General features: G+C 35.2%; 1 protein-coding gene across 1 annotated transcript in view; it reads left to right on the forward strand.

The window, feature by feature from the left end:
- Positions 1-11,782, forward strand: part of LOC124096535 (cytochrome P450 2C18) — a 35,588-nt gene extending 23,806 nt beyond the window's left edge. Inside the window, exons 7-9 of the mRNA XM_046450482.2 lie at positions 4,013-4,200; positions 9,265-9,406; positions 11,257-11,782. Of these exons, the coding sequence (XP_046306438.1) occupies positions 4,013-4,200; positions 9,265-9,406; positions 11,257-11,438 (512 nt within the window). The 3' untranslated portion in view covers positions 11,439-11,782. The remainder of the gene's footprint in view (positions 1-4,012; positions 4,201-9,264; positions 9,407-11,256) is intronic.
- The last annotated feature ends 2,388 nt before the right edge of the window (positions 11,783-14,170 follow it).

A 14,170-nucleotide genomic window follows, 5' to 3' on the forward strand; every position in this document is an offset into this window, starting at 1 on the left:
AAAAAAGAATTCACTCAAATTCCAAGGTCCTTAGCTCTGTCTTCATTATGCTTCTGAAATTCAGCAGTCAGATATAAACTCCAGAGAATGAGTAGTGCCAGAGGAAAGACTTTTTTTTTTTTTTTTTTGCCAACTATAAAGAAAATGTTCACTGAATGTCCAGAAAAAGGAATGTAATGAAAATATCCACCCATGGAATTTCAGAACACTACACTTAAGGGAGAAATTACCAATACTTTCAGAGATAAATCAAGTAATTATATAAAGATTAAGAATCAGAATGGCATTAAAATTCTCACAAGCAGCTCTCAGCTTGTGTACTCATAGACAAAGGATAGCTTCAGATTTACAAGTTGACGAAAAAATTTACTCTCCATTCTTCTTTTACTCTGATGATTATTTTCTTTGCTGTGCAGAAGTTTTTATTTTGATATCATATCATTTGTCTATTTTTGCTTTTGTTTTCTGTTCCTTTGTGGTCTTGTCCAAAAAATCCTTGCCAATTCTGATGTTCTAAAACATTTCCCTTATATTTTCTTCTAGTAATTTCATAGTTTCAGGTCTTATATTTAAGTCTTTAATCCATTTTGAGTTGAATTTTGTAAACAATGAGAGATACAGGTCTAGTTTCAGTCTGAGGCATGTGGATAACCAATTTTTACTTATTGAGAAGACTGCCTTTTTTCCAATGATTGTTTTTAGCACTTTTGTGAAAAATCAGTTGACTGTAGAGGAATGAGTTTACTTCTAAGATGTTTATTCCATTTATTGGTCTCTGTGTTTTCATGCCAATACCACGCTATTTAGTTTCTTCAGTCATGTAGCATATTTTGAATTTGGGCAGTGTAATGCTTCCTGTTTTTGCTTAAGATGACTTTGGCATCAGGCGCTGGTAATCCCAGAAGCTTGGGAGGCTGAGGCAGGAAGATTGTGAGTTCAACACCAGCTTCAGCAAAAGTGAGGCTTGAAGCAACTCAGTGAGATCCTGTCTCTAAATAAAACACAAAATGGGGCTGAGGATGTGGCTTGCTGGTTGAGTGCCCCTGAGTTTAATCTCCAGTACCCTCTCCCTCCCCAAAAAGATGATTTTGGCTATTCAGGGTGTTTGTGTGTATGAGTGTTTGCATTCAAATTTTAGGCTTGTTTTTTCTAGTTTCTATGACGAACACCACTGGTGTTTTCATAGAGACTGCATTAAACCTGTAGATTGCTTTGGGTATATGACATTTAAAAAATATTGATTCTTCTAATCCATGAACACAGAATGTCTTTCCATTTTTTTGTGTGTACTTTTCAATTATTTTCATCAATGTCTTATAGTTTTTATTGTATAGATCTTTTACCTTTTTGGTTAAATTTATTCCTAGATATTTTGTTTAATTTTTTGAAGCTATTGTAAGTGGGATTTCTTTCTTGCTTTTTATTTCAGATAATTTACTATTGGCATATAGCAGCACTACTGATTTTTGTGTTTTGTATTCTACAGTCTTGTTTAATTCATTATTTTCTAACTTTTTTTTTGTGTGTAGAATCTTTGGTTTTTCTGTGTGTGAGATCATCTTATCTGCAAACAGTGATAATTAGAAAATTAGAATTCCCATTTCCAACTTGGAGGACATTTTTTTCTTTCTCTTGCTTGAATGATCTGGCTAGGACTTTTAGTACTATGTTGAAAAGTGACAAGTAGGTATTCTTGTCTTGTGCCAGATCTTAGAAACATTCAGCTTTTCCTCATTCAGTGTCATGCAGTATAATTGAGATGATCATATGGTTTTAGTTCTTTGTTATGCTGATATTTTGTTTCATATTATTGATTTGCAAATACTGAATCATATTTGCTTCTCTGAATCCCACTTGATCATGGTGAATAATCTTTTAAACATGCCTTTGGATTCTGTTTGATAGTATGTTGTTGAGGATTTTCATATCTTTGTTCATCAAGAATATTAACGTGTATTTTTTTTTATGTACCCTTGTCTGATTTTGGTATTAGGGTAATGCTAGCCTTGTAAAAGATGCTTGGAGAAATTCTCTCCTCTTCAATGTTTGGGAACAAATTAAGAATTATTGAACATCTTTAAGTGTTTGGTAGAATTAGCAGTGAAGTCATCTGATCCTGGGTTTCTCTTTGATGGGGAACTTTTTAATTGTGGATTCAATCTGGTTACTTTTATTGGTCTGCTTAGGTTTTCTATTTCTTCAAGATTCAATGTTGGTAAGATATATATGTCCAGTAATTTGTCCAATTGTTTTTTTTTTAGTTTGCCAAATTTGTTGTGGATAGTTATTCATAATAATCTCTAATTATTTTTTTATATATCTGTGGTGTCAGTTGTAATGTCTCCCTTTTCATCTTTGTTTTTATTTATTCGTGTCTTTGTTCTGTTTTTGTTAGACTATCTCAGAGTTTCTCAACTTTTTCTTTTTGAAGAATTAGCTTTTTGTTTCATTGATCCTTGTCATTTTTTTAGTCTCTATTTATTTCTGCTCTGATCTTTATTCTTTCTTTCCTTTTCCTAATTTTGTTTGTTCTTGTTTTTCTAGTTCCTTGAGATGCAATAGTAGGCTGTTTATTTGAGATTTTTCTGATTTAAAAATAATTTATTGGTTCATAATAATTATACATAATAGTGAGTTTCATCATGCCATATGTGTGTGTGCACACAATGTAATTTAATCAATATTATTCCCCAGTGTCTTTCCTTTCCTTTTCTCCCTCTTTTCCTGACTTGCTTGCTCTACTCTATTGATATCCCATTATTATTATTATTATTATTATTGTGGGATTTGAACCCAGAGGCACTTTACCACTGAGCTACATCCCCACTCCATTTTATTTTTGAGACAGGGTCTTGTTAAGTTACTGAAGCTGGCTTTGAACTTATGATCCTCCTGCCTCATTCTCTAGAGTTGCTGGGATTACAGGTATGCACCTTGAGTCCAGTGTCCCTTCTATTTCTTTCTGCTTGATTAATGTAGGTATTGGTTGCTATAAATATTTCATTTGTTTAAAGAAATTTTATTTCTCTTTGATTTTACCCTTGACCCATTGGTTGTTCAAAGTAAGTTATTTAATTTCCATTTATTTACATAATTTTGAAAGTTTTGAGTACTATGAACTGAAATGCATTCTGCTGTCATGTATAACAAATTAGAACAAATTAATAAAATAACTAATAAAAAATCAGAAAAATATGCTAGTAAAAAAAAACTCTACATGTGCTCTCCAGTTCGCTTCACATTTAAAATTCTTGATGTCCCATTTTATGTCTTTCTATGTTTTTATTTTCTCACAAAGATACTAGAGGTTATACTTTATCCAAATATCTGAAATCAAGTGAACTAAAGTAACAGGCTCTAGGAATCAGGATAACTCATATACAAAGATGGGAGTGTGCTAGGCCCCAGCAAATCTAGATATACTTATGGCCCAGGTCGAGGGAGTAGCCACTTCAGGATGGACAAGGTGATACTATAGGTGGGAAGGGAGTCAGTTTAATTTGATGCATTTTGCTCAGAATGTTTGTATTTATTGTATTAATTTGATATGAAGTTAATTATTTTTTATTATTTTATTTTTTATTTATTTATTCATTTAAGAAAATTTTTATATGGTGCTAAGATTTGAACCCAGTACCTCACTCATGCTAGGCAAGCACTCTGCCACTGAGCTACAGCCCTAGCCCATGAAATTAATTCTTGTTTTGTGTTTTTTTTTCCTGCAAGGACAGTAATTTCTTTAGTTCATAATGTGCTAAATATTTATATAATTCAAGTTTTTTAATCATTTCTATTTTTATTGCTATCTTATATGCTATTGTGAATGTGTTTACAGATTTGTCTTAATGCCTACATTGGAAGAGATTTGTGTGTACCTGTAAAAGCAAATCTAGATATACTTATGGCTTTATAATACTGTTGGCACACCATTATGCTTCCTGTAGTCCTGAAATGTTATGACAAATATGCCATTTTTTTCCTTTTCCTTCAGTTCTTAATTTTGTCTTATCAGCTAAAGTCCAAGAAGAGATTGACCATGTGATTGGCAGAGATCGCAGCCCTTGCATGCAGGACAGGAGCCGCATGCCCTACACAGAGGCTGTGTTACATGAGATCCAGAGATACATTGATCTCATCCCCACCAGTCTGCCCCATGCAGTGACCTGTGATGTTAAATTTAGAAACTACTTCATCCCCAAGGTGAGCTTGTCTCTTACACTGTGCTTCAATGCTCTTGAAGTTCCCAATTTTAGAGTATGTTTCTGAGCCTTTATCAACACTAGATGAGGTAAGTGCAAAACTCATATGTGTGGCAGCAATTAAACTGATGTTTTCAGTTTGGGTTTATAAAGTTATATAACAAGTCTTGATTTGTGTCTTACAAACTTTTTCTGTTAATTTTTTTGGCTGCACTTAGGTGTTCACATTTTAAAATATGTATCAAAAGTATGAGTTTGTTGGGCTGGGATTGTGGCTCAGCGGTAGAGCGCTCGCCTAGCACGGGTGGGACCCAGGTTTGATTCTCAGCACCACATACAAATAAAGGCATTGTGTTGTGTCCATCTACAAAAAAAAAAAAAAAAAAAAAAAAGAAAAGAAAAGAAAAAAAAAAGATTCTCTCTCTCTCTCTAAAAAAAAAGTATGAGTTTGTTGATTTCCCAAAACGTGTTTGCTTATTTACAAGTGACATTAAATCTATAAATGTGTTTGAAAAGCATGTTTTGATGTGTTGAATCTTTCAGTTCATGCATATAATTATGCTCCCAATTCATTTAGGCTTTCTTTAATTTTCTCAATATTGTTTTGTTTTCAATGCAGTGGCTTTCCTATCTTCCTTTGTCCCAAAATAAATGATATTTTTGATGTTAATGTGACTTGTATACTTTTAAAAATACCTTCTTTATTTCTTTGTTTCTGGTATATGGAGATAAAATTTACATGTGAGGACTTTACATCTAGAAACCTTGCTAAATTCACTTATCATTGCTAACAATTTGTAGATTGATTTATAATTTTTGTGTATAGGATTCTGTGATCTGGTTAATATTTGTTTTATTTGCCCTATTCTTTTACTTTTATGCCTTCTTTTTAATCAAAATGCATGTACAATTTGATCAAATATATTCTCTATATCTGTCAATATTGCCATATATTTGGTCTGCCTGTACATACAGAATAACTAAGTAGGTGTTTGTGTTTGTATGTATTTAAAAAATTCATACACCCACAGCTCAGTTTGAATTGCTAAGTTTTGCTCAGAGTGTTTGTATTTATATTTATAATTAGTCTCCAATATTTTTTTTCTCAAATTTTCTTTTTCAAATTTTTGGCATCAGGATAGTGATGGCTTTGCAAAATAAGGTAGGTAATATTCCCTGCTGTGGCTACATTCATTTGTCTTTACTTCATTATCTGTACTTTTTTGTGTTCATTTGCTTTACAGTGACAAATAAGTTTTGTTTTGGTGTCAATTATTACATTTGAACAAATGCAGAATCTTAGATGAAGTTTATTTGTTCATAAAGTACTTGTCTCTCTTCCACTCGGCAGATGAATTCTTCCCTTCTTGCAGAATATAATATGAAAAATTGACTGTAGCCATTAGCTAACCTTTCTGATCATGTAGGGTGTATTCCAGGAATGTAAGGATGGTTTAATATATAATCAATAAATGTAATACATCATATCAACAAAATGAAGGACAAAAAACCCATATGATTTTCTCAATAGGTACAGAAAAGCCTTTGATAAAATTCAACATCCCCTTATGATCAAAAGCCCTCAATAAATTAGATAAAGAATGAATGTACATCAGCATAATAGAGGCTAAATATGATAGAACCACAACAACATCATATTGAATGGGGAAGAGCTGAAATCATGTCCCATAAGATCAGGATGCCTGCTTTTGCTATTCTTTTTTTTTTTTTTTAATTTTTTTTATTGGTTGTTCAAAACATTATAAAGCTCTTGATATATCATATTTCATACATTAGATTCAAGTTGGTTATGAACTCCCAATTTTACCCAGGCTTTTGCTATTCTTAGTCAACATAGCTGAGAGCAAGTCAGCAAGAGAAAGGCATCCAAATAATAAGAAAATAAGAGGTCAAATTATCCTCTGTTTGCAGATATGATTTTATATAGAGAAAAATCTGAAACTCTCCAGTTAGATCTGACAAATTCAGTAAAGTTGCAGGATAAAAATCAACATACAAAAGTCATATACATATGTGATATATTATATCGCATACATGTGCATTTATATATATGTGCACCTATTTTTAGGTGAATTATGTGTATAAAAAAACTGGACTGATTTCTAAACTGTATGAACCTTTCACAAAAGAAGTTTTGATAGTGGAATTATGTCAAACTAAAAAGCTTCTCTTCAGCCAAGGAAATGATTTAACAGAGTGGGGAAACGAACAGTTGAGAAAGTATTTTAAAACTATTTGTTCAATAAGGGATTAATATTCAGAATATGAACTTGTGATCCTCCTGCCTCAAATCTCCTAAGTTGCTGGGATTACAGTCTGGCTCTTATTGCTGTATCTTAAGTTTGTTCCTTTTTATTATGAATGGGATTCCATAAGGAGTATCAAACATTGGTTATTGGTTTGAAGTTCACTAATTGATGGACATTTGGTATATTTCCAGTTTTTAACTACTTGACTACAGGTGGTATGCACATTTGCATGCAGGTTCTTATGTGGACATGTTTTCCTTTCTACTGGAGAATACCTAGGAATGGGAATTTTTGCTTACGTGGTTACTTTAGGCCAAACCACCAAATGGTCTTGTGATGTGGCTGTGCTGTTTTAAATCTCCCTTCCAGGTATCCCACATCCCTTGTCGTTGTTAGTCTTTTTGTATTTTGGCCACTGCAGTGGTACCACATTTTTGTTTTCCCTTCTATTTTCTTCATAAATAATGTTGGCTTCTTCTCATATGTTGATTGGCCATTCATATATCTTCTTTGTTAATGTGTCTGTTCAAATTATATGCCTATTTTTTATTGGGTTGTTTATATTCCTATTTTTAAGTTTTTTTTTAAAAAAATTAAAACTTATTATGGTAGATAAGTTTTGCAAATATTTATTCTCAGTCTGTGTGCCTTTTTTTTTTAAATTTTCTTTTCTTCTTAAGAATGTTCCTAATATAAACAATATAAACCCTAAAAACAAATGTTTGCTATTAAGATGTTTACAGTTTGATCACAATGTACAGAAATGGTGAATTTAATTATTATCTTGATTTATTCATATATTGACAGGCATCTGGGCTAATTCCCTGATTTGGCTAATGTGAATTGTGTTGCTATAAACATCAAAGTGAATGTATTGCTATATTATGCTGATTTTAGTTTTATTTTTAGGATAAATGCCAAGGAGAAAATGAGTGTATTGGTAGATTTACTCTTAGTTTTTTAAGGAATTTCCACACTGCTTTCCAGAGTGGTTGTACTAATTTATAGTGCCACTAACAATGCAGCTGTGTACTCTGACACTTTTTGAAGAGTTCAATCCATGGTCATATAAAATGTTCCTCAGCTTGATTTTGTGTGGTTGTTTTCTTGGATATTAGAAATCAGTTTTGTGTTTTGGAAAAGAACATTATATGGGTGATATCATGGATGTCCCACTGCATCAGATTATGGCTGATGGCACATGATTTCAGTTTGTCCCATTATTGGTGCTACTAAGATTCACACTTAGTATGGGGATGTGTGCCAGATCTCTTTATTGCTGAGGTTCTGTTATTAAAGTAAAAATAAAAAATAAGTTCAGAAGATTCTTCTTATTTAAGACATTATGAATAACCTGTTTCCAAATAACTCAACCAACAAGTTTTTATTTTTATTTTTTTAAATTATTTATTTATTTTTCTCTTCTTCTTCTTCTTATTATTATGCATTACAATTCTTAATACACCTTTATACAACAATTTATCATATCTCTGTATACAAGATATGTTGACACAAAATTCACATCTTCATACATGTATTTTGTACAATGATGAGGGTCTCCTTCCACCATCCATGCAATTCCCCTTCTCCCCCCTTTCCCTCCCACTCCTCTTCCCTATCTAGAGGTAATTTTCTTCCCATGCTCTTCCTTCCTACCCCATTTTGAGTCACCCCCCTTATATCAGAGAAGACATTTGACATTTGTTTTTTTGGGGGATTGGCTAACTTCACTTAGCATAACCTGCTCTAATGCCATCCATTTCCCTGCAAATGCCGTGATTTTAATATTTTTTAGTGCTGAGTAATATTCCATTGTTTATAAATGCCACATTTTTTCCCATCCATTCATCCATGTTATTTTACTTTAGTTGTAGATGGACACATATATTTATGTATGTATGTATGTATGTATGTATGTATGTATGTGGTGCTGAGGACCGAACCCAGTGTCTCACATATGAGAGGCAAGTGCTCAACCAGTGAGCCACAGCCCCAGCCCTCAACCAATAGTTTTTAACATTAATTGATGATCCGTGCCCGACTTGATCTTACCTAAATTGTTGCAAAATGATGACTTTTCTAATTTTCACCCTGATGTGTTTTTAAGATAGGATTAATCTGTGAAGAGTTCCTCCATGTTTGATATCAAAATAAACATATTACATTCCAATGATAAGCGCTCAATAGGTGTTAGTGTACTTGTTAATATCTCACCAATAGTCATTTTAAATCAGACCAGATCTCTAAAAAATCCACAATTATTTATTTATTTAAATAAATAATTCTAAATACTCCTGACTTTTCAAGAGTGAGCCCAAAATTCTATTGTAAACCATAAACCACATGTGAGATATGCAAAAACTGAATTGATGAAATAGAGCAACATGTGGAGACAGACACCAAGGTCCCAGCTTGGTGCTAAGTAGAATTCAGAAGGTCTAGCATCCATATTCCCAAGTACTCAGCCCTACAACTGCTCACAGAGGATGCTTTCACAAAATTACTGCTTGTGGCCTTGAACTCTTGCTTGGTTTGTCTTTCTGGAATTGTCACTGCTTGTCCTTGGACCTGGATTTCCTCAAATATACATCAGATGAATTCCATTATTTCTTTCCATTTGACTTAATTTTTTTTAATTGTTGATGGAGCTTTATTTTATTTATTTATTTATATGCAGTGCTGAAAATCAAACCCGGTGCCTCACACGTGCTAGGCAAGCGCTCTACCACTGAGCCACAACCCCAACCCTCCATTCAACTTCTTTATTACTAATTTTATCTGTCTGTTGTTTCCAGGGAACAAGAATAATAACATCACTGACTTCCGTGCTGCATGACAATAAGGAATTCCCTAATCCAGAGGTGTTCGACCCTGGGCACTTTCTGGATGAGAGTGGCAACTTTAAGAAAAGTGACTACTTTATGCCTTTCTCATCAGGTAATAAAAATTCATTTCAATTTGTAACTTTAGGGAACAAGATAATTTTTTTTAGGAACAGATGCAATTTACATGGGTGCCTCCTTTGGAGCTGGTAAATTTGCTCTTTGTACATTATCAAATTGGAGCTCCACTCCAATACCCTTGCACTTTCCCTTATTAGTGATGCATCTTCACTACTGGGTCCCTTTGGTGGTACTTTGCGGAATGTCTGACCCAGTTTTTCCAATGGATAAAGTTATGGCATAGTTTGGTTGAATTGTGCCTCTGGCTGTATCAACAATCTACTCAGCTGAAACTTCTAAGAGTATCACTCTTAGATGCCAAGTAGCCTAGCATACATAATGGGCTCTTAAGAGTCTCACTCCTGAGTTAGGAAGCAGATGAACAAACAGATCATTGTAATCTAGATCATTGTAATCATTGAAACCTGTGCTGTGAGAGAGGGAAACACAGGTTTCTAGGGAGGCAGAGGGTGAATTTGCTTTCATTCTGCTTTTTTTTTTAGTATTTTTATTAGTTGTTGAACTTATTAATTTATTTGTTTGTATGTGGAGCTGAGAATTGAACCCAGTGCCTCACACATGCTAGGCAAGTGCTCTATCACTGAGCCACAATCCCAGCCCTCATTCTGCTTTTTTATATCCAAAAACATTCTAACAAGGGTGTCGGGAGCCACTCTGGAAATACATGCCGTTAAGTCCTGAGCAAGAGATACTAAACAATTATTGTGCCCCACAATAATTTGGGCTTTACCTCTGCTCAGATAATAAGGCGTGGCTCCAGGAGTAGGCACTACCTGGTGGGATTGAGTTACACTCACCTATTCCTTTGTAATCCTACCTCTTGCCCTTTTTGGGATAGAATGTTCCACGGAATCTCCCCTTGTATGTCTCCTATATAAGAATAAAAAATTCCAGTGGCTCTCTCTTTCCACGGACCCCTAAGGTCGGAGAGTCACCTTGGATTTTGAAAAGGTACTTCTTTTGTGTGTTTCCGTGCTTCCTTTGCTGTTTTCTTAAGTTATTGGAATAGTCAGATTTGTGAACCCAGCACAGGTTGCCAGCTAGGATAGAAGGTGATACAAGGGAAAGAGGGTTGAGCTGGCTTACAGGAGGTGAGGAGCAAGGGAAGAAGAGAAGGCAGGGCACCTTACAGAAGTAATGGAGTCCAGGAGAGAATGTTTTCTATAGATCTAGGGGGTTAGAGCATACCAGATAAATGAAGGCTGAACAAAACCTTGGGAATGTGGAAGGATAGTCTGCAGAGATTCCAGAGCACCATCCTCTTTCTCTTCTCATGATCATGCATTTGGGAATTCTGTCTCATCGTTAAATTGTGTGTGCTGAGACTCTAGACATGGAATCACCTTCATTTTTTTTGCCATGGATTTTGATGCCCATGTTGGGCCTGGCACTGCCCATATCCAGATGTTAAGAAGGACGGAGCCCTTCTTTTAAGTCACTCATATTTAGCTGGATAAAACAAAATAAGAGAAAATAGGATTGGAAGTGAGCCATGCTTCTGTGGAAGCATGACTATTATGAGAAAACTTATAGAGGGTGAGAGTCCACCACCTTCTAAGCATGCATTGTAAAGAGGATATGACAGGGACATAGGTCATGAAGGAAGTATAAGAGCAAAAACCTGTCTAGCACAGGGTGCCTGATAAAATGAGATACAAGTGGGTAGCGACTGTGACTAATCTTCTGTGCATCTGTCTCTCCAACCATTCTGTCTTTGACCCATACACATAAGTAATCATTCATCATATAAGTTACTGAATATTCTTTATTACATTTCAGAACCTAATGTTTAAGGAGGGAAAACTCTGTGTTTGTCATCTTTAGGAAAACGTATATGTTTGGGAGAGGGCCTGGCCCGCATGGAGCTGTTTTTGTTCCTGACCACCATTTTACAGAATTTTAAGCTGAAACCTGTGATTGACCCCAAGGACATCGACACCACCCCCATTGCCAATTCATTTGGCCGTGTGCCACCTTTGTACCAGCTCTGCTTCATTCCTGTCTGAAGAAGGGCTACTGGCTGCTGCTGTGCCACACCTGCCACTTCTCCTCCTTGGAGGCATCGTCCCCCTTCTCACTCTCAGGGATACCTTCTCTCAGCTCTGCCTCACATCCCCATCCCCTCCCGATCCAGTGAACATGCAGCCTTCATTAAGGAGTGTTTTCTGGATCACTGCATAAATAAATCTGCTATTCCCTGTACTCTGTAACTCTTGCATCGACCACCACAGGTTCTAATACTCAGTTACTAATATGCTATCATGGTAAAACAGCACAATAACTAATCTATGACAATTCGGAGCCATGAATTCCCTGCATGTTCTGAATAAAATGTACTGTTGTTGCTGGATCCGTTCTCAGAAATTTATTGTTGTGCAAAATGCAGAATTAAAAATAAATAGGTCAAAACCACACTGAGATAACCACTTTGCATACATGAGGATGGCTGTTACAAGAGGGAGGGAAGGAGACAGAACAAGAACAAGGAAACAGGAGTGTTGGTGAGAATGTATAGAGGTTGGAAGGCCTGTGCACATGTGGAGAATGAAAAATGATGCAGCCACTGTGAAACAGAGTACAGTGAGTGGTTCCTAAACAAATTAAAATTGAATGATCATGTGATCCAATGATTCTACTTCTGGTTACATCCTCATGTGAAATAATTGCAGTGTATTAAAAAATATTTACACCCCATTTTTATACCACAAATCTCTTCACCAGTCCACACCCAAATATGGGTGTCTTAAAAAGTTGCTGACATCGATTATTTCCTAGACGTATCTCTTGCTTTTCTTTACCACAGTGGTCCAGAATACTTAATGGAGGAGGAAGAAACTTTTTTTGTTGTTTTTGTTTGTATGTTTTTTGTTTGTTTATTTGTTTTGGGTGTATGTGATGCTAGAAATTAAATTCAGGGCATCCCTGATGCTAGGCAAAAGCTCTGTCAGCTGAATTACACCCCAGACCATGAAAGAGTGTTTTGATACTTCCAATGACTCTGTTGCCTGGGTGGCTCATAGGAAATATCATATCTAGGGAATAGTGAGCTGACTTGATGAATTAAAATTTGCTACTTACAAAAAAGTATCATGACATTATCTTCACAAAATTGTATTATCTTCGAATTAAGAAATTCCACTTCTGAATAAACCCAAAAGAAATGAAAACAGGTTATCAAAGAGAAATTTATATCTCCATATTCATAGCAGAATTATTTACAATAGCTAAAAGGTAGAAACATCCCATGTGTCCATTGAGGAAGAAAAAGATAAAGTTTGGTATACACGTGAATGGAATATTATTCAGGCTTAAGAAGAGAGAAAATTCTGACACATACTATGACATGGATGAAATTTGAAGACATTATTTTGTGAAATAATCCAGAAATAGAAGGACCAATACTGGGAATGTAAGTATGAGTTGTCAGAAACAGGCAAATGCGTAGAACAGAAAAGTCTCTGTGGGTTATTATGTGGGTGGTTTTCAGGGGCAGGGGAAAGTTGAGAATGAGGAGTTATTGTTTAATGATACAAAGTTCAGTGTTGCAAGATGAACAGAGTTCTGAAGACAGTGATAATGCTTGCATAATAAGATGAATCTATTTAATGCCACTAACCTGTATAACAACAAGGGCTAAAATAGTAAATTTTATTCATATATTGCCATAATTAAAAATGATTTACTACCCTAAAACATTTACTACTTAATATTATGTAGATGGTACAATGGAATGTGGGTAGAGGTTGGGAAGGGTAGGCAGGGGAGGGTGCATATAAGGAGGTTGGATTTCATTAGTGCATTCTATTCATGTGTAAAAATATCACAATGAGCCCTTTAACATGTGCAATTTGCATGTGTTAATAAAAATGAAGTAAAACATAAGAAAGAATGAGAATATATTATTATTAAAGAATGAGAATGAGAATATATATATATTAAATTGTGTTTATTTAATAAAGCTATCCTAAAAACTATAATGTAATCAAGATGCAAAAGACTCAAGAGAAGGACTGCCTAGTGTGCGCAAGGCCCTGGGTTGCATCTGCAGCACTGGGGGTGTGGGGGTGGAAGCACAGGTGAAATCACTCCTGGGGCAAGTGCTGGTCTGTACTCAGAGACCTCACTCTTTGTAGTTCCTTTTTATGGGTATCTCTTCTGAAATTTGGCTGGTTTAGGTGACTCTCCAGGAATTTCCATGGACTATGATAGTCAAGCCAAAGTGACTCCATTTCATTTTGTAACTCCATTTTGTAACTCCATTTTGTAAAACAACCATGCCAAGTAGAAGGGTCATGACCAGGGCAAGATGTTCTTTTCCTTTTGCTATAGAAACCTTTAAGAACACAGAACTACCTAATGGGACATTGTTTCTGTAACTAGGGTAATGGGGCTCTGTTTCTGTAACTTGGATGACTGGGATAATTGTGATTGGTTGAGCATCCCTCCACCTGACTGCATTCTCCTGCTTCTGTAACTTTGCTTGTTTGCATTGGCTAGACCCCCAAATGTCCCTTTTGTGGTTTTCAGGCTTATAAAGAGCACCCTTGCAATTGTTCAGGAATGATCAGGGGAACAACTTTATGTTCTGGTCAGTTGCCACCAGTGTGCTTCAATAAAGGCTTGATTCGATTATACGTGAGTGGTCTGGAAGTTAATTTATGAAACCCCGGGAGGAAGCTTTAACTATAACAGACTATGTTCTTGGAACTAATTTTCCAAATTGAAATGTGTTATCCAT

Source organism: Marmota monax, unplaced genomic scaffold (assembly GCF_021218885.2).
Source record: "Marmota monax isolate L192 unplaced genomic scaffold, Marmota_monax_Labrador192_F-V1.1 WCK01_AAM20220418_F8-fsc00004, whole genome shotgun sequence".
Taxonomy (NCBI): domain Eukaryota; kingdom Metazoa; phylum Chordata; class Mammalia; order Rodentia; family Sciuridae; genus Marmota; species Marmota monax.